The 21,763-nt window shown below is 41.5% G+C and overlaps 1 protein-coding gene across 1 annotated transcript in view; it reads right to left on the bottom strand.

Annotated features, from left to right (window-relative positions):
- LOC309556541 (uncharacterized protein) overlaps positions 1–21,236 on the bottom strand; it is a gene marked incomplete at both ends in the record, with an annotated part of 150,708 nt that extends 129,472 nt beyond the window's left edge. Inside the window, 4 exons of the mRNA XM_082258985.1 lie at positions 1,023–1,066; positions 4,046–4,096; positions 17,949–17,967; positions 21,186–21,236. Coding sequence (XP_082115111.1) covers positions 1,023–1,066; positions 4,046–4,096; positions 17,949–17,967; positions 21,186–21,236 — 165 coding nt within the window. The remainder of the gene's footprint in view (positions 1–1,022; positions 1,067–4,045; positions 4,097–17,948; positions 17,968–21,185) is intronic.
- Positions 21,237–21,763: the final 527 nt, after the last annotated feature.

The raw sequence follows: 21,763 nt of genomic DNA, 5'->3' as shown, positions 1-21,763 counted from the left end.
CTTTTTAATAAATTTGCAGAGATTTCAAACAAACATTTTTCACGTTGTCATGATGGAGTATTGCTTGTAAAATTTGGAGGAAAATAATGAATTTATTCAATTTTGGAATAAGGGTGTAACTTAACAAAATGTGGAAAAAGTGAAGCACTGTGAATACTTTCTGGATGCACTGTATATCTGAGTGTCATCAGCATAGAAGGGATAATTGAGCCCATGTGAGTTAAGCAGTTGGCCAAGTGGAAATATGTAAATGCAAAAAGTAAGGGATCAATGATTGACCCCGAGGAAAACCATACTTGACTGGACCATCTTCAGACTGAAATCCGCCAAGAGAAACAAAGTGACAGCGATCAGTAGGATATGACTTAAGCCATTTCAGAGCCAATTCTAAGATTTCAAATAAGGCAGAACAGTATCAAAGGCAGAACTAAGATCCAGTAGAATAGGAATAGTAAGTGACCCGGAATCAGAAGCTAACAGAAGGTCGTTTGTGACTTTGACCAAGGCAGTTACTGTGCTGTGCAGTTCCCGAAAACCGAATTGGAGGGGTTTAAATAGATTATTGAAAGTCAGGGGCATATGTAACTGAGATATCACAGCCCGCTCAAGGATCTTGGCAAGGAAGGGTAAGTTAAATTTTGGGTGAAAGTTGTTTGAATTGGCCAGAGCTATGTTAGGTTTTTTGGGTACCGGAGTGATGGCAGCAGTTTGGAGGATTGTTGGTACAAAACCAGTGCAAAGGGAGTCATTTATGATATTGAGAATAATGGGGCATAGAGAACTAAAACAGGATTTGAATAGATGGATGACAGGTCTACATTAAAGTAAACCAGTTGCTTTGCCCAACCTGGGCATAGGCCCATCTTAATTTGAAACTGCTGTTTTATTGCTTGCTTATAGGTTGACAACACCATTACACTGATATCTATCTGTACCCACTTTAATTTGGATCTTACTTTGATTTGCAGTAAATCACTTATTTAAACCTTCGCAATTTAATTACCATAAAAATAAACTCTAACCTTATCAATTATAATGTCTCCTTCAAACAGGTTCAAACCAGCAGCTGAAAGACAAAATCCTAGATTACAACACAATATGTATATGTACTGTATATCATCAGCTTTTTGATACTTCATGTGGCCAGGAAAAGCAGTTATTTATCCTAATGTGGAAAAAGGGTGGATATCATGGTCATTAAAAAAATGTCAACTCTTGCCAATAGGAATGAGACAAATATACTTGGGTTCGGTTTGAGGCAGGTTCGCAGAACACGAGTAAAGCTTTTGTGCCGAATCTGAACCCCGTTAAGCTCAATGGGAGCGGAATATTAAAAAACAGTAATGCCCATTTTCTAGGCTAATAGGATTGTCAAACAAATGGCATTAGGAGTTAAACACTGCCCTAGGGGATATGTAGAAAAGCAAAAAACATCTTTAAAAAATTATTTTTGGCGGGGGACAGTAATTTATGTAATGCTTTAAGGACATTATTATAATTGCAAAATGTCTTCAAATGTTGTTTAAATGAAATAGCATTTTTGTCTGCTTTTCCTTGTTTGTAAATAAATGGCCAGGGATTCCCTTCATCTATACCACACCCTTATCCTAGATGTTAATGGGGGACCTCAACATGTGGGCAACCCTCCTAGTAAAGGACCTTGTCTCCATGTTGATGAAGGCCTGTTCCCCACAACCCTGACCTGGTAGTTGTGGGGGTCTTTGGGTGGGGTGCTTATCAAAATTTAAAATCCCCTTTCAATGCATTAATTACTTTGTCCACCAATGCAGATCCATGTTAATCATGGTGAACAACTTCCAGCTCCCACCATAAGAAATAAATTTGCCGACTGACAGACATGTCCAGTCGCTGGATGACATCTCTTGGTCCCCACCGATAAAGGTAACAAAGGGCAATATTTGGTCAGTGGTGTCATGGTATCCCTGCCCCCTTTGGTTTATATGACCGGGGCTTCTTGCACTGACTGCTGCCTAAGCAACCATTGAGAATCATGTATAGTAATGGATGGTAGAAATACCGCTACAATACATGACGTTTGGCTCCAGCTGAATGAGTAAAAAGTCCAACGTTCAAATGAACGTCCAAAGAGCCAAAGAATGTTTGTAAACCGCTGATGAACAATCTTAATGGTATATTTTTTATTCACAACCCTGAAGTCACCTGTCTAGCCTTAGCTTAACATTTTTGTGACAAATTGGATACTATAAAATCTATTTGTCCTGGTGACCATTGGAATTGGAACTGGAATTATAGCCAATGTTGAGTTGCCACTGGAACAAGAATAAAAAGAAAACCTTTCAAAAGGGACACATGCTCTTCACTTTAGAGAACTTTCCTCTTCCTTTTTTTGTTGTTGTACAGGTCAGGAAGTTAAAGCGGTATTAAGCGCAAAAAAAATTGATTTTTCCTTCAGCTTACCTGTAAAATCCTTTTCTTGGAGTACATCACGGGACACAGAGCAGCCATAATAATTATTATCTGGGAGAATTTCTAGCATCCATAGACATCAAAGATGCATACCCTCATGTGCCAATTTTTCAGACCCATTAAAGGTTTCTGCAGTTTGCAGTGGAAGACTGTCATTTTCAGTTCGTGGATGTGCCGTTCGGGCTAGCCACGGCTCCATGAGTGTTCACAAAAACCCTATCTCCAGTATTGGCTATACTAATATCTCAAGGGATAGCAGTTGTAGCATTCCTGGACGATTTATTACATATAGATCAGTCAGCTTCTACTTTAAGCCAGAATGTGTTCCAGGTAGTTCAGCTCTTAGAAGTCTGGGTTGGATTCTGAATTTAGCAAAGTCAGCATTGCAGCCAGTTCAGATTCTAGAGTATCCTTGTGGACACAGTACAGGCAAAGGTGTTTTTGCCTCCAAGAAAGGTCATAGCCCTGAAGGTGCTGGTCCAGATCCTAAGAGGGAAAAAGTATCCTTCTGTACGTCTTTGCATGAGGTTGCTAGGTAGGATGGTGTCCTCATTTGACGCAGTTCCTTATGCCCAATGCCATGCCAAACCATTACAGAACCATTACTCCTGCAGAATGTATCAGTTGTAGACATGGGACAAACCATTTAACACTATCAGTGGTGCTTACAATGGTCAGCTTTTGTTTTTTATTCATGTAAAGCCTTTATCCCAAAAGGAAAAAAACGGTTTACTCTAACTGCTTATAAAGTGTTAGCTTGAGTTCGGCTTAACTTTGTTAGTGTATCTAAACTTGTGAGTATATGTAACACTCTACCCCTCGACTGACAACGCTGCTGTCTAAAATGCCCCCTTGTGCTTATTCATCCAGGGTGGGGGTATTCTAATACAAAAGGTGTGTTACTGGCCAGATCACCAGGTGAAAACAGAAGGGAAAAAAGAAAAGAAAACCAGTGCAGCCACCATATCTAATGATTGGTAAGCTGCTGCAATATACAGATTTTTTTATTTTGGCTTTAATAAACTCTTCCTAGTGGGACAATTTGTTCTTTTGAAAAACAACAAACTTAATGGCTGGATCAGTTGAAAATAAAGGAAAGAAAAGACTAAATAAGAAAATTAATGCATCCATTACATCTAAGGATTGGTAAGCTGCAATATAATAACCGTTTGCTTTTGGGTTTAATACTGCTTAATTGAACTATATACAGCTTTAGTAAATCACCCCAAAAAAAACAACCTATTATTATTGTGATTTAGTGGTAAATAGAGGCACTTTCACTGCTGATTTTGGTGATAAAGGATTGATTGTTATCTGCTGATATAGGTGCAAGCTCCAAGCCTGTCATCTTGATCTTTGCATTATATTTCGTAATACCCAGAATGAGCTTACAGGTCGAGTCATTTCTTTACTGGTTGCTTACTCATTCTATGTCAGTGACTCCCTAGGTAGTGAAATCAACTTTCACCTTTAAAAACAAGTCAGAAATTGCAGCCTCCATATTTGTATTTCATGTGACATTTTTTCTTCCGTATAAGAAACTGCACTCATTTTATTTGTATTGAACAAAAATATTTATGTATGTAAAATACATTACCTTCATTTATATCAATAATATCTGTATATTTTGGAAGGTGAGAGCCATTTCCTGTGTGGAGAGAAACAAGATTGTTTAAATTTCCATTTAAAAGAAATCAAATGGTTTAGAGACATGAAACTAAAATGACTTGTATTAAATCTATACAACTGCAGCCAATGTTAAAGAGGTTGCAAACCCTCTCTTATAACTTGTACCTATAGGTAAGCCTTTAACCGGTTGCCGACCGCCGCACGACTATATACTGCGGCGGTCAGCCCCGGCCAGGCAGAGTGACGTAGGGGTACGTCACTCGCCTGTCACTGACTTGTGAGCCCCGGCTCGTTCACTGACAAGTCAGTGCGTGTGACCGGCGGACCCGATCGTCCGCCGGTCACTCACGATCACTCCGGTGAAGGGAGAAAGTCAGACGGCTTATGTAAACAAGCCGCCTGTCATTCTCCCTGGTGTAAAAATGAAGATCAGACGGTTCTACTATGTAGGACTGTTGATCTTTGTTTTTACACCAATAGCAATGTCCCTATACAGTAAGAATCACGCCCCTAGGACACACTTAACCCCTCCCTCTCCAATACAGTTAACCCCTTCCCTGCCAGTGTCATTTTTGCAGTAACAGTGCATATGTATAGCACTGATTACTGCAGTAATGTCACTGGTAACCCCAAAAGTGTCAAAAATGTCAGTCAAGGGTCCGATCTGTCCACCGCAATGTCGCAGTACCGCAAAAAAAATCGCAGATCGCCGCCATTACTCATAAAAAAAAACCACCAAAAATGACAAAAATCTTTCACTTTGTTAGTAAACGCGATAACTTTTGCGCAAACCAATCAAAATAAGCTTTTTGCCATTTTTTTTACCAAACATATGTAGCATAAAACAAATTGGCCGAAAATGTTAAAAAATTTTGATTTTTACATTTTTTTTTGGGGAATTTCATATAAAAAAATGTGAAAAATATTGTTATTTTTGCAAAATTGATGCTCTTTTTTTGTTTATAGCGCATGATCAAAAAATCGCACAGGTGATCAAATACCACCAAAAGAAAGCTCTATTTGTGGGAAAAAAAGGACGTCAAATTCGTTTAGGTACAGCGTCGCACGACCGTGCAATGGTCCGTTAAAGTCACGCAGTAAAAAAAATCGCAAAATACCCCCTGGTCTTTTAGCAGCCAAATCCTCCGGGGCTTAAGTGGTTAATATGGCTTACCTATAGGTACTGTAATTATCTCCTAAACTTGTACCGTTTAGGAGATAATTACATTTCATGCAGCTGAGGACGTCATTGGCGCATGCACTCTGAAGGAACGGCCGCCGGTGCCATTCCTTCAGAGCCCTGTGCCGTGAATGGGGGCTCCCGCGTGCATGCCTCAGGATCATGCCTCCAGCCAATCAGATGGCCGGAGGACGCGAACCAGGAAGCAGGATGGCCAAACATGTCGGCTGTGTCACCGGTGAGCGGGCGGCACTGCGGGGGCTTCGTTCTAAGGTAAGTATTTCATAATGAGCTAGTATGCGATGCATACTAGCTCATTATGCCTTTGTCTTTCAGGTTTTTATTTTTTTTTTCTGAGCTTTACAGCCTCTTTAAGGAGTACTCATAGTTATCAGCACAACTACTTTCACCTCCTTCCATTGTTAATTTTGACGTCGAATTTCTATTTAGTCATATTCTTATGACTAAATTGCAATTTTAGTTTTAGTTGCATTTTAGTCATCTGAATTATTTTACTTTTAGTCTTATTTTAGTTGACTAAAATAGTGTTAATTTTGTTGACAAAAATATTTTCCTCTACGAAATCAACACTGCCTCTTTCATATACTGTATATCTCTGCAATGAAGATGGCGATCTTTAAATGTTGGATGTCCTACGAAAGCAACATATACATTGTTATTACTAAAGTGACAATAAATGATATCCTTAATCTTCAAAAATAATCCAAAAAAACATCCACTATTTATTTGCCCTGTAATCTATTATTTATGAAGATACTTCTTCAATTGCTTCTTACTGTGTTTTTCTGCATCCTTGTAACATCCTCTGTGAGCTGCCCAACAAAGAAACAAATTGGGTCCACCTGCCTAGTACATTTTCCAAACACCGTTTATTTAATAAGTGTGCTATTAAAGAGGTTGTAAACTCATTAAAAATCATTTTTTTTTCCAACCTGAAAGAGAAACACATAATGAGCTAGTATGCATCGCATACTAGCTTATTATGAAATACTTACCTTAGAATGAGCCTGTAAAGGGAGGTGTCCCAATACTTTTGGTAATTATGTGGACTAAAAGCTGAATAATGTTTTTGCTTTGTATTTATTTTACCAAAGTGCATCTATTTTCTGATATATAAATAATAATGTCCTTTATTACCTCATAACTAATTATCAAAATGTGCAGTTTTTCAATTTTTTGCTATTTTAACCACCTCTGGACCAGAAGGTTTTACCCCTTAATGACCAGGCCATTTTTTGCTATATGGCACTGCGTTATTTTAACTGACAATTGCGCAGTTGTGCGACGCTGTTCCCAAATAAAATGAATGTATTTTTTTCCCCACAAATAGAGCTTTCTTTTAGTGGTATTTGATCACCTGTGCGATTTTTTTTTTTTTTTTGGGCTATAAACAAAAAAAGAGCAACAATTCTGAAAAAACAAAAACAAAAAAAATAATATTTTTTTACTTTCTGCTATATAACATTCCCAATAATAATTATCATTATTTTAGGCCAATATGTTTTCTGCTACATATGTTTGGGAAAAATAAATTCTAATAAGTGTATATTGAATGGTTTGCGCAAAAGTTATCACGTCTACAAACTAGGGGAAAGATGTCATGTTTATTTATTTATTTATTTTACTAGTAGTGACGGCGATCAGCGTTTTTTAGCGGGACTGCGACATTGCGGCGGACAGATCGGACCCCTAACTGACATTTTTGACACTTTTGGGGGGACCAGTGACATTACTACAGTAATCAGTGCTAAAATGTTACTGTACTAATGACACTGGCAGGGAAGGGGTAAACACCAGGGGCGATCAAAGAGTTAAATGTGTCCCTGGGGGGTGCTTTCTAACTGTGTGGGGGATGAGTTTGCTGGATGAACACAGAGACCTGTGTTCCTAAATAGATAAAACACAGGATCCCTGTGTTTTTCACTGACAGAACAGCGGTCTACCGTGTTTAGATCGGCAGACTGCCATTCTGTCTCCACGGGGATTGCTGGTGCTTGGTGGACATCTAGTTTGCCGAACCTGCTGATTGGCTTCCCCCTGTGGCCTAGCTGTCTCATGAAGTGGCATACAGGTATGTTGTTTCACTGGACAGAGCCGACCTGCCACAATATAAATACGGCAATTGGGCGGCAAGTGGTTAATTAGGTAAATAATTTGCACACTACCACTTCCCATACTAGGCAAATTACTGGGTTGACTTAAAGTTGAACTTCCCTCTCAGGAAAAGTATAGAATATTTACCGGTTTTCAATTTTTTAAAAATGTTTTCCATTACTTCCTGGTTTCTTGCTTAGGCAAATGATATCATACATCCCAAGAGTCTTCAGGAGGGGAGGAGAGCAAGAGGGGTTTTCTCAGGTAAGTACACTCTTCTGCATTAAGGCTTGAGCTAAGGGCAGATATATTTCAGGAAGTAAATGCTTCATGAATCATTTGCCCTTACTCAAGATGGCCACAGCAAGAAATGCTAAGGGGTTGTTTTTCAAAGTTTTGCTCAGCAAAATAAAGCATGGAGACATGGATGGATATGAATATCAAAAATGCATTCAATAGTGTTTTAGCTTTTTGGTGTTCAGATGCAGTAAAGCTCTGCTTTAACCGGTTGCCGACCACCCGCTGCAGTTATACTGCAGCAGGCAGCAGCTCCTGTGCTCCCGCCGTAGGTATACGTAATGTCGGTCGTGCGCCTGCAGCTAGGGGGCGAGCGTGCGCCGGCCACGGCGCACTCCCGCTTGTCAGCGGGGACTTTCATGCACGGGGCAGGCAGCTCCAATTGCCATTTGACACCCGCGATCACTCCCCACTGAGAGAGAACGGTCAGCTGTTGTAAACACAGCTGACCATTCTTCTCCCTGGAATGATCACAGAGCTCCTGATAATTCTATATAGGAACACAGGTCTCTGTGATCATTTCACAAGCCACGCCCCCCCCCAGTTAGAAACACCCCCTAGGTACACATTTAACCCCTTGATCACCCACAGTGTTAACCCCTTCCCTGCCAGTGCCATTATTACAGTAACAGTGCATATTTTTAGCACTGATTACTGTAGTAATGTCACTGGTCCCCCCAAAAGTGTCAAAAATGTCAGTCAGGGGACCTATCTGTCCACTGCAATGTGGCAGTTCCGCAAAAAAATTGCAGATCACTGCCATTACTAGTAAAAAAATAAAAAAATGACATAAATCCTTCCCGTAGTTAGTAGACGCAATAACTTTTGCGTAAACAAATCAAAATACACTTATTGTGATTTTTTTTTTTTACCAAAATTATGTAGCAGAAAACAAATTGGCCTAAAATGTTAAAAAAAATTTGATTTTTAATTTTTTGGGGGGGGGGGGGAATGTTATATAGCAGAATGTGAAAAATATTGTTTTTTTTTTTTTTCAGAATCGTTTCTCTTTTTTTGCTGATAGCGCCAAAAAAATAAAAAATCGCACAGGTGATCAAATACCACAAAAAGAAAGCTCTATTTGTAGGAAACAAAGAAGGACGTCAATTTTATTTGGGTACAGCATCGCACGACCGCGCAATTGTCCGTTAAAGTAACGCAGTGCCGTTTCGCAAAATATGGCCTGGTCATTAACCGGTTGCCGACTGCGCACAGTATATTTACTGCGGCAGTCAGCCCCGGCCAGGCAGAGTGACGTAGATCTACGTCACTCGCCTGTCACTGCTATTAGCGCCAATAGCGCCGCCTCGGCTTGTTCAGGGAGGAGTGCGGGCGTGTGACCGGCGGACCCGATGTCCGCCGGTCACTCGCCGATCGTCGGTACAGTGGGAGAAAGGCCGAGCGGCTTATGTAAACAAGCCGCCTGTCATTCTCCCCTGTGTAAAAATGAAGATCAGACGGTTCTACTATGTAGAACCGTTGATCTTTGTTTTTACACCAATAGCATTGTCCCACTACAGTTAGAATCACGCCCCTAGGACACACTTAACCCCTCCCTGTCCAATACAGTTAACCCCTTCCCTGCCAGTGTCATTTTTGCAGTAACAGTGCATATATATAGCACTGATTACTGCAGTAATGTCACTGTTACCCCCAAAAGTGTCAAAAATGTCAGTCAAGGGTCCGATCTGTCCGCCGCAATGTCGCAGTACCGCAAAAAAAAATCGCAGATCGCCGCCATTACTCGTTAAAAAAAAACACCAAAAATGACAAAAATCTTTCCCTTTGTTAGTAAACGCGATAACTTTTGCGCAAACCAATCAAAATACGCTTTTTGCGATTTTTTTTTTACCAAACATATGTAGCATAAAACAATTTGGCCGAAAATGTTAAAAAATTTTGATTTTTAAATTTTTTTTGGGGGGGATTTCATATAAAAAAAATGTTAAAAATATTGTTATTTTTGCAAAAATTACGCTCTTTTTTTGTTTATAGCGCATGATCAAAAAATCGCACAAGTGATCAAATACCACCAAAAGAAAGCTCTGTTTGTGGGAAAAAAAGGACGTGAAATTCGTTTAGGTACAGCGTCGCACGACCGCGCAATTGTCCGTTAAAGTCACGCAGTAAAAAAAAAAATCGCAAAAAAACCCCTGGTCAGGAAGGGGGTAAAATCTTCCGGGGCTTAAGTGGTTAAGGGGGCAAATCCTTCCGGTCCAGAAGTGGTTAACTGTATGAAGCATACAGAGCATGTACATAGTGTCCACCTCCTCCCACACCACCGGAACAGTGGACAGCTCTACCAAGATTCCAACTTGCAGAACAAGTTCAGACTTACACAGGATTGTGCATACTTCCTCTCCTCTCATTTGTTGGAGGCAGGGGTGTGTCTTATCTCCCCATTTGTTCAGAAGAATGGGTAGATCATAGGTGCTCTGGCAAAGACCAAAAGTAGCATGGAAGCAAATAGAAGGTACAAACATTCAACATGGCCTCCATAGCCTATAGTAAAGTAAACACATATACACAGTATAGATTTTTTTTAAAACTGAGTAACTTTCATCTTTCATTCATCACCTCACCCACACATAATCCTGTCTAAGGGACATTTCACTATAAAGTTAAAGGATAACTTCCCTCCTACATGACTCAATAAAACAAGTTGTGTTCTTTTATCAGTGACTCTCAAACTGTACTGTGCATGAGATATATACAGACATAAGGCTGGAAGTGTCATCAATACACTTAGCTCTACCCCACCCTCCCTGTAAAGGATAATAGTCTCATCTTGGGCCCATTGACTCTTTGTCATACATAAAGAATTACAGTGCCTTGCGAAAGTATTTGGCCCCCTTGAACTTTGCGACCTTTTGCCACATTTCAGGCTTCAAACATAAAGATATAAAACTGTAATTTTTTATGAAGAATCAACAACAAGTGGGACAAAATCATGAAGTGGAACAAAATTTATTGGATATTTCAAACTTTGTTAACAAATAAAAAACTGAAAAATTGGGCGTGCAAAATTATTCAGCCCCTTTACTTTCAGTGCAGCAAACTCTCTCCAGAAGTTCAGTGAGGATCTCTGAATGATCCAATGTTGACCTAAATGACTAATGATGATAAATAGAATCCACCTGTGTGTAATCAAGTCTCTGTATAAATGCACCTGCACTGTGATAGTCTCAGAGGTCCGTTTAAAGCACAGAGAGCCTTATGAAGAACAAGGAACACACCAGGCAGGTCCGAGATACTGTTGTGGAGAAGTTTAAAGCCAGATTTGGATACAAAAAGATTTCCCAAGCTTTAAACATCCCAAGGAGCACTGTGCAAGCGATAATATTGAAATGGAAGGAGTATCAGACCACTGCAAATCTACGAAGACCTGGCCGTCCCTCTAAACTTTCAGCTCATACAAGGAGAAGACTGATCAGAGATGCAGCCAAGAGGCCCATGATCACTCTGGATGAACTGCAGAGATCTACAGCTGAGGTGGGAGACTCTGTCAATAGGACAACAATCAGTCGTATACTGCACAAATCTGGCCTTTATGGAAGAGTGGCAAGAAGAAAGCCATTTCTTAAAGATATCCATAAAAAGTGTTGTTTAAAGTTTGCCACAAGCCACCTGGGAGACACACCAAACATGTGGAATAAGGTGCTCTGGTCAGATGAAACCAAAATCAAACTTTTTGGCAACAATGCAAAACGTTATGTTTGGCGTAAAAGCAACACAGCTCATCACCCTGAACACACCATCCCCACTGTCAAACATGGTGGTTGCAGCATCATGGTTTGGGCCTGCTTTTCTTCAGCAGGGACAGGGAAGATAGTTAAAATTGATGGGAAGATGAATGGAGCCAAATACAGGACCATTCTGGAAGAAAACCTGATGGAGTCTGCAAAAGACCTGAGACTGGGACGGAGATTTGTCTTCCAACAAGACAATGATCCAAAACATAAAGCAAAATCTACAATGGAATGGTTCACAAATAAACATATCCAGGTGTTAGAATGGCCAAGTCAAAGTCCAGACCTGAATCCAATTGAGAATCTGTGGAAAGAACTGAAAACTGCTGTTCACAAATGCTCTCCATCCAACCTCACTGAGCTTGAGCTGTTTTGCAAGGAGGAATGGGCAAAAATTTCAGTCTCTCGATGTGCAAAACTGATAGAGACATACCCCAAGCGACTTACAGCTGTAATCGCAGCAAAAGGTGGTACTACAAAGTATTAACTTAAGGGGGCTGAATAATTTTGCACGCCCAATTTTTCAGTTTTTTATTTGTTAAAAAAGTTTGAAATATCCAATAAATTTAGTTACACTTCATGATTGTGTCCCACTTGCTGTTGATTCTTCACAAAAAATTACAGTTTTATATATTTATGTTTGAAGCCTGAAATGTGGCAAAAGGTCGCAAGGTTCAAGGGGGTTGAATACTTTCGCAAGGCACTGTATATTGGTGGGCATTGAAGGGTCCAGCAGTTTTTTTCTATAGTCTACATTTTGAACTGTTGTGTAACAGCATCATATAAAAACGATGAGACTCAAAAAATGAATTGTATGAATAATCATCTCAGTTATTCAATCATGAATTTTGATCAATATTATGATCAGTTATTCAATCATGAATCAATGAATGAAAATAGACCTGGTACAGATATTTATTTTAACACAAACCTAATAGCAGGAGTTTATTAACCAAAATCTGCAGGACGATGGCAGGCAATTGGGGACCATGTGGCCCCTGGAAGCTACCTTAAATTCCTTTTCCTTTCCTGTCTAATATGGGCATACAAAAAGTAAGACTGAGTTTTTCCATTTTGGGCAGAGACAGCAACCTGGATTCAAACAACTTTTCATTGTAGCGTGAGAGACTTGGAGAAGTATAATTGTGGTTTTGGTTCCTAACTAGTTCTCACTTGAAAGGTTATACCCGAGTAATTCCTTATATCACAGTTTGCATTTATGCAGTAATACTATACTGTCTAATAATAAAATAAAAAAAATGTTGTTGGCCGCCATTTAAATATTGTATTCCGGATTGCCATCAAAAAGCTTTTTCTCTAAAATGTTGTTGAAGTTTTAAGGTTTAAGCACTATGTATTCAACAGTTTTGCTAACTAAATTCCTATTAAAATGTAAATTCCAGGCCAGAAACAAGATTTATGATAATGAACAATTCTACCATCTGGCTAAGTTTAAAAAGAATCTAAAGGATCTTTTTTTAAAATGTAAAATAAAAAAAGATGGTATACTTACCTGCTCTGTGCAGTGGTATTGCACAGAGCGTTCCCTTACCTCCTTTTCTGGAGTCCCTTGCCATTACATCCACTCTTTCTTCTTGCGGGTGCCCACATAGCAAACCGGGTCTTGTGGCAGCATCAAAGCATGTGTGCTCTTGTCCATAGACCCACACAGTGTGGTCCAGCCACACCACCTACTCACAGGGTTTGATTGACAGCAGCAGGAGCCATTGGCTCCCACTATCCAAATCTCCTGTGAGACCAGGAAGAGAAAGCAGTGGCATTGCAGATAGACACAATGCTTGATTGAAAGAAGAGACAAGTGTTTGAAGCAAAACTTTACCCAAAAAGGGGAAGTTCCAGTTTTCTGCCTCCTTTCCCCCTCCTTTACTAAATTTGGACAGTTTATTTTATTTTATTTTTTTGTGAGTGGGCTTCTTGGTTTTGACAGCAGGTACTCGCGCCCACTTCCGGTCGAATTGCTGTGGTGGATCCACCGAACGTTCTCCTACCCCCAACATCACAAATCTCAGAAGGCTATGGGACCATTCATAAAGCACAGTGTGACTTGAGCAATGGGCAGCCGGTTGCCCACAGGTAACGCTGGCGCCGGAGACCTAAAACCAGTGAAGAACTGGCTCGGGTGGGAACAGAGCTGAATCCCTGGACTGGTAAGTGTCCTTTTTTTTAAAAAAGTCAGCAGCTACAGTATTTGTAGTTGCTGACTTTTAATTTTTTGTTCTTAGGGTGAAGAACCACTTTAAAGTTGGGGGAGAGCCATTGGTGGAGCTTTTTTTTTTTACCAAAAGCAGAGAATGTGTTACGGTAAAACTGTTTAGGCTTTAGAACCACATTAAGATTAAAGTGATTGTAAAGTCTTTGTTACAATCACTTTACAATCACTAACCTAACAATGATGAAGACAGCAATAAAATCCTGGCAAAGGTTCTAAATAGTCCTTACTCAGAAAATGTATTTTATATCTGTTTGCGCAATTGTTGAGAAGGGGAGTAAGCTCTATCAAAAAACGTAAAAAGTATTTTCACTGAAGTTTGGCTTTAGCATTGCTCTCAACCATCTGAGATGAGATAAAATGCAAACACTTTTAAAATGATTGAAAAGTCTCTTTAAAAAAAAAAAAAAAAAATATTAACATATTATACTTCCCTCCTCTGTGCAGTGGTTTTGCACAGAGCAGCCTGGATCCTCCTCTTCTCGGGTCCCTCGTTGCTGCTCCTGGCCCCTTCATCCTATCGAGTGCCCCCGCAACAGGCAGCTTGCTATGGGGCATCCGAGCCGAACTGCAGCTCCTTGTGTCCATTCAGACACAGAGATGTAATTTGGCCCCACCCCCTCTCTATCCTGATTGGCTAACTGACTTTGATTGACAGCTGTGGGAGACAATGGTGCTGCAGCTGTGTCTCAGCCATTTAGGAGGGAGAGGCACTCGTGGACATCGCTGGATAGAGATGGGCCCAGGTAAGTATTAGGGGTGCTGGGGGAGGCTGTTACACACAGAAGGCTTTTTATCTTAATGCATAGAATGTATTAAGATAAAAACCTTTCTGATTTTACAACTCCTTTAAGGCTGGCCATGCATTATACAATTGTCTTGTACAATTTTTCTTTAGATGTACCAAACCCATATAATATGAGGTCAAACCTAAACGCTTTCAATTTGTATGCAATCAGGTAGGCTGTTTTACTACATAGTTGAAGGTAAATCTAAAGGAAATTGAATGAGAAAATTGTATAATGTATAGCCAGCTTTACCTGAATTTCTTTTCACTGAATTTTAAAGCAGAAATTCATCCTGAAGGGGAAGTTCTGCTTTATGTCCTCCTCCCCCTTCTCTTCTTACAGCCCGCTTCCCACAGTTAACATGCTGGTGCTGGGGACTTGAAGACCACAGAAGAACTGGCCCTGGTGAGGACTGAGCTGGACCCCTGGACAGGTAAGTGTACTTTATTAAAAGTCAGCAGCTTCAGTATTTGTAGCTGTTGAATTTTATTTTATTTTTTAAACAGGTTAAAGAACCTCTTTAAAGTGATATTAAAGAGGTTGTAAACCGAGAAAAAATTTTTTTTCTTTACATCCTGAAAGAGAAAGACATAATGAGCTAGTATGCATCGCATACTAGCTCATTATGAAATACTTACCTTAGAACGAGCCCCCGCCGCTCGCTTACCTCTATGACAGGCGACATGTCCAGTCGCCCGTCTTCCGGGATCGCGGCATCCGTCCATCTGATAGGCAGAAGCCGCGGTGACGTCACGGGGCTCTGAAGGAACGGCACGATCGGCCGTTCCTTCAGAGCGCATGCGCCAGTGACGTCACTGGCTGCATGAAAGGTAAATATCTCCTAAACGGTGCATGTTTAGGAGATATTTACAGTACCTATAGGTAAGCCTTATCATAGGCTTACCTATAGGTGGAAGTGTCAGAGGAGGGTTTACTTCCTCTTTAAAGGCTTACATTTTTTTTTTTTTAATAACAAACATGTTTTACCTGCCTGATCCTCCTCTATTTGAGTCCCCCACCATGCATGCTTGCTCTCAAGCCCTGCTCTGTGTGTCCATAAGACACACTGCATGGAGCTCGGCCCTGCCCCCACTCTCACTTCACTGGTGTGATTGACAGCAGTGGAAGCCAATGGCTCCTGTTTCTGCCTCTGAGCCAATAAGAAGGCAGAGAGCCAGGACAGTAGCTGCTCTTAGTATGCATTAGGTAAAAAACCTTCAGGCTTTAAGGTCAGATTACCTAATAGTGTTGCAGCCTGAGACCTGCTATTAATTTTTTTGCTATCTGGAAAATTCCTTCTGTCTTATCAGAAATTCTGTTTACAAGACAGCTATACAACATCTAGTATGACACAACTTATCTTTTTATGCATGTCAGGTAATAAAAACTGTGGGAGGCTGCAGGGCCATGGGTATTTTTTTTTTCCTTTGGAGGGGGGGGGGTCAACCTGACTCAATTTTGCATGATGGGAAGTCTCCACCCTGCTGCTGCAACACAGCATCATTCCTCCCAACTTTAGAACTTGACAATGGGATAGCAAAAAAGGCGAGTTACCTGTCAAAAAATGGGCGTAGTCAAACTATTAGCAGTGGGAGTTACTGATTGAAAGAGAGAGGACAGGGGTCACTGATGGAAAGAGAGAGGACAGGGGTCACTGATGGAAAGAGAGAGGACAGGGGTCACTGATGGAAAGAGAGAGGACAGGGGTCACTGATCAAAAGAGAGAGGACAGAGGTCACTGATCGAAAGAGAGAGGACAGGGGTCACTGATGGAAATAGAGAGGGCAGGGGTTACTGATGGAAAGAGACAGGACAGGGGTCACTGCTTGAAGGGCTGAGCACAAGGGTCACTGCTTGAAGGAAAGAGCACAACGGTCACCCCTGGAAGGAGAGAGCACAGGGGTCACGGCATGAAGGAAAGAGCACAAGGGTTACGGTTGGAAGGAGAGAACACAGGGGTCACCGCTGGAAGGAGAGAGCACAGGGGTCACCACTGGAAGGAGAGCACAGGGGTCACCACTGGAAGGAGAGAGCACAGGGGTCACCGCTAGCAGAAGGGAGGACAGGAGTCACCGCTGACAAGGCAGAAACAGGGGTCACCACTGGCAAGAAAGAGGACAGCGGTCCCCACTGGCAGGAAAGAGAACAGGTGTCACTGCTGGCAGGAAAGTGGACAGGGGTCACCGCTAGCAGGGCACTCAGCATAGGTCCCATCCTTGCACTGTACATCCAAAGGCTGAGCACAGAAAGCAAGATCTCCTCTTCGGCTCTTCACAGCACATAGCTAAAAACTGATTCTCTCTCACACAGCTACGTGCACTGGGTGTAGCTGGTTATTATGTTGCACTTCAGACCTGTGGAATTCTCTGGCTTTAGTCACCAGCTACACACAGTACAGTGCATGAAGCTGTGTGCGAGAGAAAAATGCTGCTTTCTTGTTCGCAGAGTCACTGCTCCATCCAGGCATCTGTACTGAAAGGAAGCCCGTGGGATGAACTTAAAATTGTAGTGAAGGAGAGCACCTTTACCAATTATAATAAAATAAGTACAGAGGGGTGCTTGCATGATGGGATAAATCACTTTAATAAATGCAAAAACCCTACTCCAATAGTCATAAATAAGTCCAATCACCAAAGAAAGTGCAGTATAATGTTGACCAGGAGCCTCCTCCAAATCACCAACACAACGTGCTTCACCACATGCATATGCACTCACCAGATCAACTAAAACAACCAGCCTTCATGTATATGGATGTATCAGCAATCAGCCCCACAGCTGTTCCTCCTCCTCCCCATAGTAGGTCCCAGTCTGACTTGTATACCATATAAAAAGAGCCCCAACAGAGAATATATAGTGTGATACCGTTTATTGTAGCAAGAAAATTAAAAAAAAGTGTGCCTATGCACCAACATTCACATTTGTTATAATTCCCCAGCATACATAGGCTCCGGTCCAGTGTAGATGCTCCGACATCGTGCATTCCACTGCCTAAGAACCACCCAGGGAACGAACCGAGAAATTACATCTATCTCACAGCTTCAATGCATTTTGTGCATGAACACGTCTTCCGGAAGCCCGCAGGATAAACTTAAAATTGTAGTGATGGACAGGACACTTTACCAATTGGCTGAGGCAGTGGGAGGCGGTTCAGCCTGTAGGCTGCACCACCCCCTGCTGCCTCCTCAGGCAATGGGTAGCTTAAGCTGCCTCAGTCCCTCCCTTATGACATCACTCTTCAGTATCCCGAGTCCCGGCCTGCCCGCACAGTAAACTAACAGGCTGGGACAACAGGACTGACATTTATTATAATCACAAAGATGACTGCACAGCTCCTGTCCAAGTCCCACAGCTCAGGTAGCCTAGCTGCTGCGCCATTGACAGAGGTTCTAGGGGGGAGGGGGTTTCGACCCCCCTAACCCCCCCTTATCTACACCCCTGGGTGGCTGACCTCATCCTCACAAGTTTAGATAGATAACACTGTTTATTATTTTTACAGTAAAACTTGTACTTACTTGCTTGTTCCAGGACAGGCTGAAAAGTAGTACAAAACCACAATTATTATAGTGAAAATACTCTGGAATATAATGAAAGCATATAATGAAAGATCATATACACATTTTGAATAACTGTTTAACTGAGAGAAACAATGCACCTTTCAAGGTTTTAATTTATAATGGGCAGGACAGTAACTGTTGCATTCAGAAGATAGGATAAACATTTTAGTAGCAAATGAGTGATTAACATGGACTGATTCAGTAATCTTGATTATACTGAATCTAATATAAGCCATGGATGACATAGGAAACTTGGAGGTGTATTATAAAAAAAATTACATTTTTCTTCCAGGTAGAAAATAGTTATCGGTAGTACGTGTTTTATAATACATATAATGCTTCCTCCAGCCTAATGACACTTACACCAAACTCCAGTCAGTAGATAATGTGATTGGGAAGATATTATCACAATAGATAATGTGAAGTTTGACTGAAGTTTGGCTTTAGCCCTCAACCATCTGAGATGAAATAAAATGCAAAAAGTTTAAAGTGATTGCAAAGTCGTTTTTTTTGTTGTTGTTGTTAATAACAAACATGTTATACTTACCTCCTCTGTGCAGCTTGTTTTGCACGGAGCAGCTCAGATCCTCCTCTCTCATTGATGCTCCTGGCCCTTCCCTCCTGTCGATTGCCCCCTCAGCAAGCAGCTTGTTATGGGGGCACCCGAGACGAGTCACAGCTCCCTGTGCCCATTCAGACAAAGAGCTGCCATTTGGCCCCGTCCCCTCTCTCTCCTGATTGGCTAACTGCCTTTAATTGACAGCTGCGGGAGCCAATGGCGCCTCTGCTGTGTCTCAGCCAAACAGGAGGGAGAGTCCCGGACAGCCGAGGGACTCGTGGACATCGCTAGAGAGATATGGGGCTCAGGTAAGTGTTGGGGGCTGCTGGGGAGGCTGCTGCATGCAGAAGGCTTTTTATCTTCATGCATGAAGATAAAGAAACCTTCTGACTTTACAACTCCTTTAAGCACAAATAAGTAGGCAAGGGACATCCCAATGTCACTCTCCAGTTAAAAAGAGTATTAAAGTGCACCTAAACATTAAGGTCTACTGACAAAAACCTTTAGGTGAAAAAATTATATAAATGTTCACACCTTTTTCACTGCTTCTGCATATGGCACCTAGGTGGGGGTTGGGGGGGGGGGGGGAGGCATCATCATCCTAATGGGAACATCCTGGGAAATGTTGAGGCGTCTCACAAGAAGACGATCTTGGCCTGTGCTGCAGTATATTCTCATGGGATTTTGGCTATTCAGCATTCCCTGGGATCTCGTTGACATGTGGATGATGACCTCCCATACACTACAGAAGCCACAGACACACACGTTTTTGGCAATTAAATTTTTGGGAAAGGGGAGACGAGGAAGACCCTGTTTGCAGTGCTACTATTTTACCTTTGTAACACTGCCCCCGTAGGAACTGCTGGATATGGACTCCTGATTACCAACACACGGTGATGAATAGATAAAGCTCCTGGATCCCTCCTTGCTCCTTTTGGCTATAGACAAAAATAAACAGTCTAGGGATGTTGGTTTTTTGTTGTTTATTGGTATTTGGCATAGGAGAAGGGAATGGTGGGATACTCCAATTGAACGATTCACAACAATTGAGGACTTCTATCTTCAACTCTCCGCTGGTAGATATGGAACAGCCAGGCTGTTAATTCACCCTGCCACTGGGATGAATGGGGTTCAGTCTCTTGTTCTCTTTACTCTCTAACAAGGAGACTTGATGGACGATCACCTATCTTCAGGACACTCTGCCTAGCATCCTCTTCCTGCTGACACCCGTCCACTGACTATCCTATGAGCAGGAATGGCCCCCCTCAGGTCAGGCCCCTTGACACGAGTTCCTGTACTCACGATACTGCAGAAACAGGACCTCCAGTGTCTTCCCGCTCAGTCAGTTTCCCTGGACCTCTAGGTTAAGCTCCTCTCAACCACTCCTCCGGCCCACATAACGACCTCATGGGGCCGCATGGCACCTTTACAGAGGAGGAGGTGGCTGCCCCCTCCCTCCAGGACTCTGCTCCCCAACAAAAGACCCTGAGCACATGTGCTCCTGGCTTTTATACAGTATCCCAGCATGCACACAGGCGTCCTTTCCTCTGCCAATCATCAGGACTGTATCAAAAGCCCATGCACCCATTCGTCAGGTTTCCTCCCACTGTCCAACATGCCTCCCTATTAGACCAGTGTGAAACACTCTCTAGACTGAAGAATTGCATGCTCAGCACAATGAGCAGACCTCACTAACAGATCCTGCTCTCTGGTAGACCAAGAAGAATATAGATTTGCCTTCAGCCCCTCTGGTAAGCAGACAGAGTTCAAAACTATACTTTCTCACTAGCACCTACCTAGGAGGGTGCTACACCTTTTACTGTGGCTTTTCAAAATAAAAAATGCAATCATTTAGAGGTTGGGTGAAGTAATACTTTTTTTTTTTTTTATTGAGGCCTATGTATCAGACCAAAAAGAGGGACAGTTGAGGAGGAAAGTAAGACAGACAGAGGGATTTGCTTTAAAAATAGACAGTCTCTCTACTGATAAGGGAAGGTTTAGTGCTATATTTTAGTACACTCATGCAGAAAGTTTCCTCAGACAGAGCCACAGTTTCTTCCTTACTTTCTTCCCCAGAGCTTCACCAGATACCTCAGCTAGCCATCCCTCATACAGAAGAGAAAAAATAACTGCCAGCCTGTGCAGAGTCTCAGACCCCAGATTAAGATTTTAGATTTGATAAGATTTTGAGTCAGATATGCTTTGTTATTTTACACCCAACACATTTGCTATACGTAAATTAATATCTCTATGGCATTGCTTGAGATTGACTGGATCAGGCTCGTAGCATCATTGTAGTGTCAATGTGCAGTACACACATTTGGAAGTAACCACTTTATAAGATCTGAGTCCATATCTTCGTGAGAGCAGTTTATATTTCAGTAGGTGATAATAACACGCACAGAAAGCAAAAAAACTCCTCATTATTTTTTGAAAAGTTGAAGATAGAGATTAATGGGAAATCACCTAAAGCACCACACCCTCAGATATTGAAATTAACAGAAAATTATAACAAGCAAAAATTTGACTTTTAAGGTGCCATGAATAGATTCAAGAATTAGTTAAAAGATACTTTATTATAGTTATGCTATAAATAATAATGGTAATATATGTATATATTAATTAGATCTCTTTACCAATCCATGGATATGCTGGAGAAGTAGCAGCAGCAGCAAAGCAGTAGCCATCGGTTTCTGTAGTAGTAGGGAAATGTAAGATGTGTTGAACTTTTTATATTTCCACCCTAAGTTGGACTTTGTCCCCTATTAAGAGCTATGCACTTAACATATTCCTCATATAGCTAGTGATGCAAACAGCACTGTTGTGAAACAATAAATTATTATGACAAGAAATTGTTAAGTGTCCTCTATATCAGAGGAGTAACTAGAACCTTCAGGGCCCTGATGCAAGAAACCATGAAGGGCCGCCCGGGCCCTTTCCCTTCAAGCCTGGGGCCCTTTACTCTTATTGCGGGACCCTTTCACAAGTTCTGCAGTGGGCCCCCTTCCTGCCATCTTGGGGCCTCCCCACAGTGGTGGAATGCCAGGGCCCAGTCGCAAGTGTGACCTTTGCGATCCTGGAAGTTCACCCACTGGTGTAAGTTGTTTTTATTTTTTGGTATTTTAATTGTATAATTTTTTATCATTTTACTTTATTTTTTTACAATGTCACTAACTATGACTCTGGACTTTCAGAAAAGGAAGGAACTGGTAAA

Source organism: Pelophylax lessonae, assembly GCF_965119305.1.
Source record: "Pelophylax lessonae genome assembly, chromosome: 5".
Lineage (NCBI taxonomy): Eukaryota > Metazoa > Chordata > Amphibia > Anura > Ranidae > Pelophylax > Pelophylax lessonae.
Note: the sequence above shows the minus strand (reverse complement) of the source record. Positions and strands in the feature narration are given on the sequence as shown.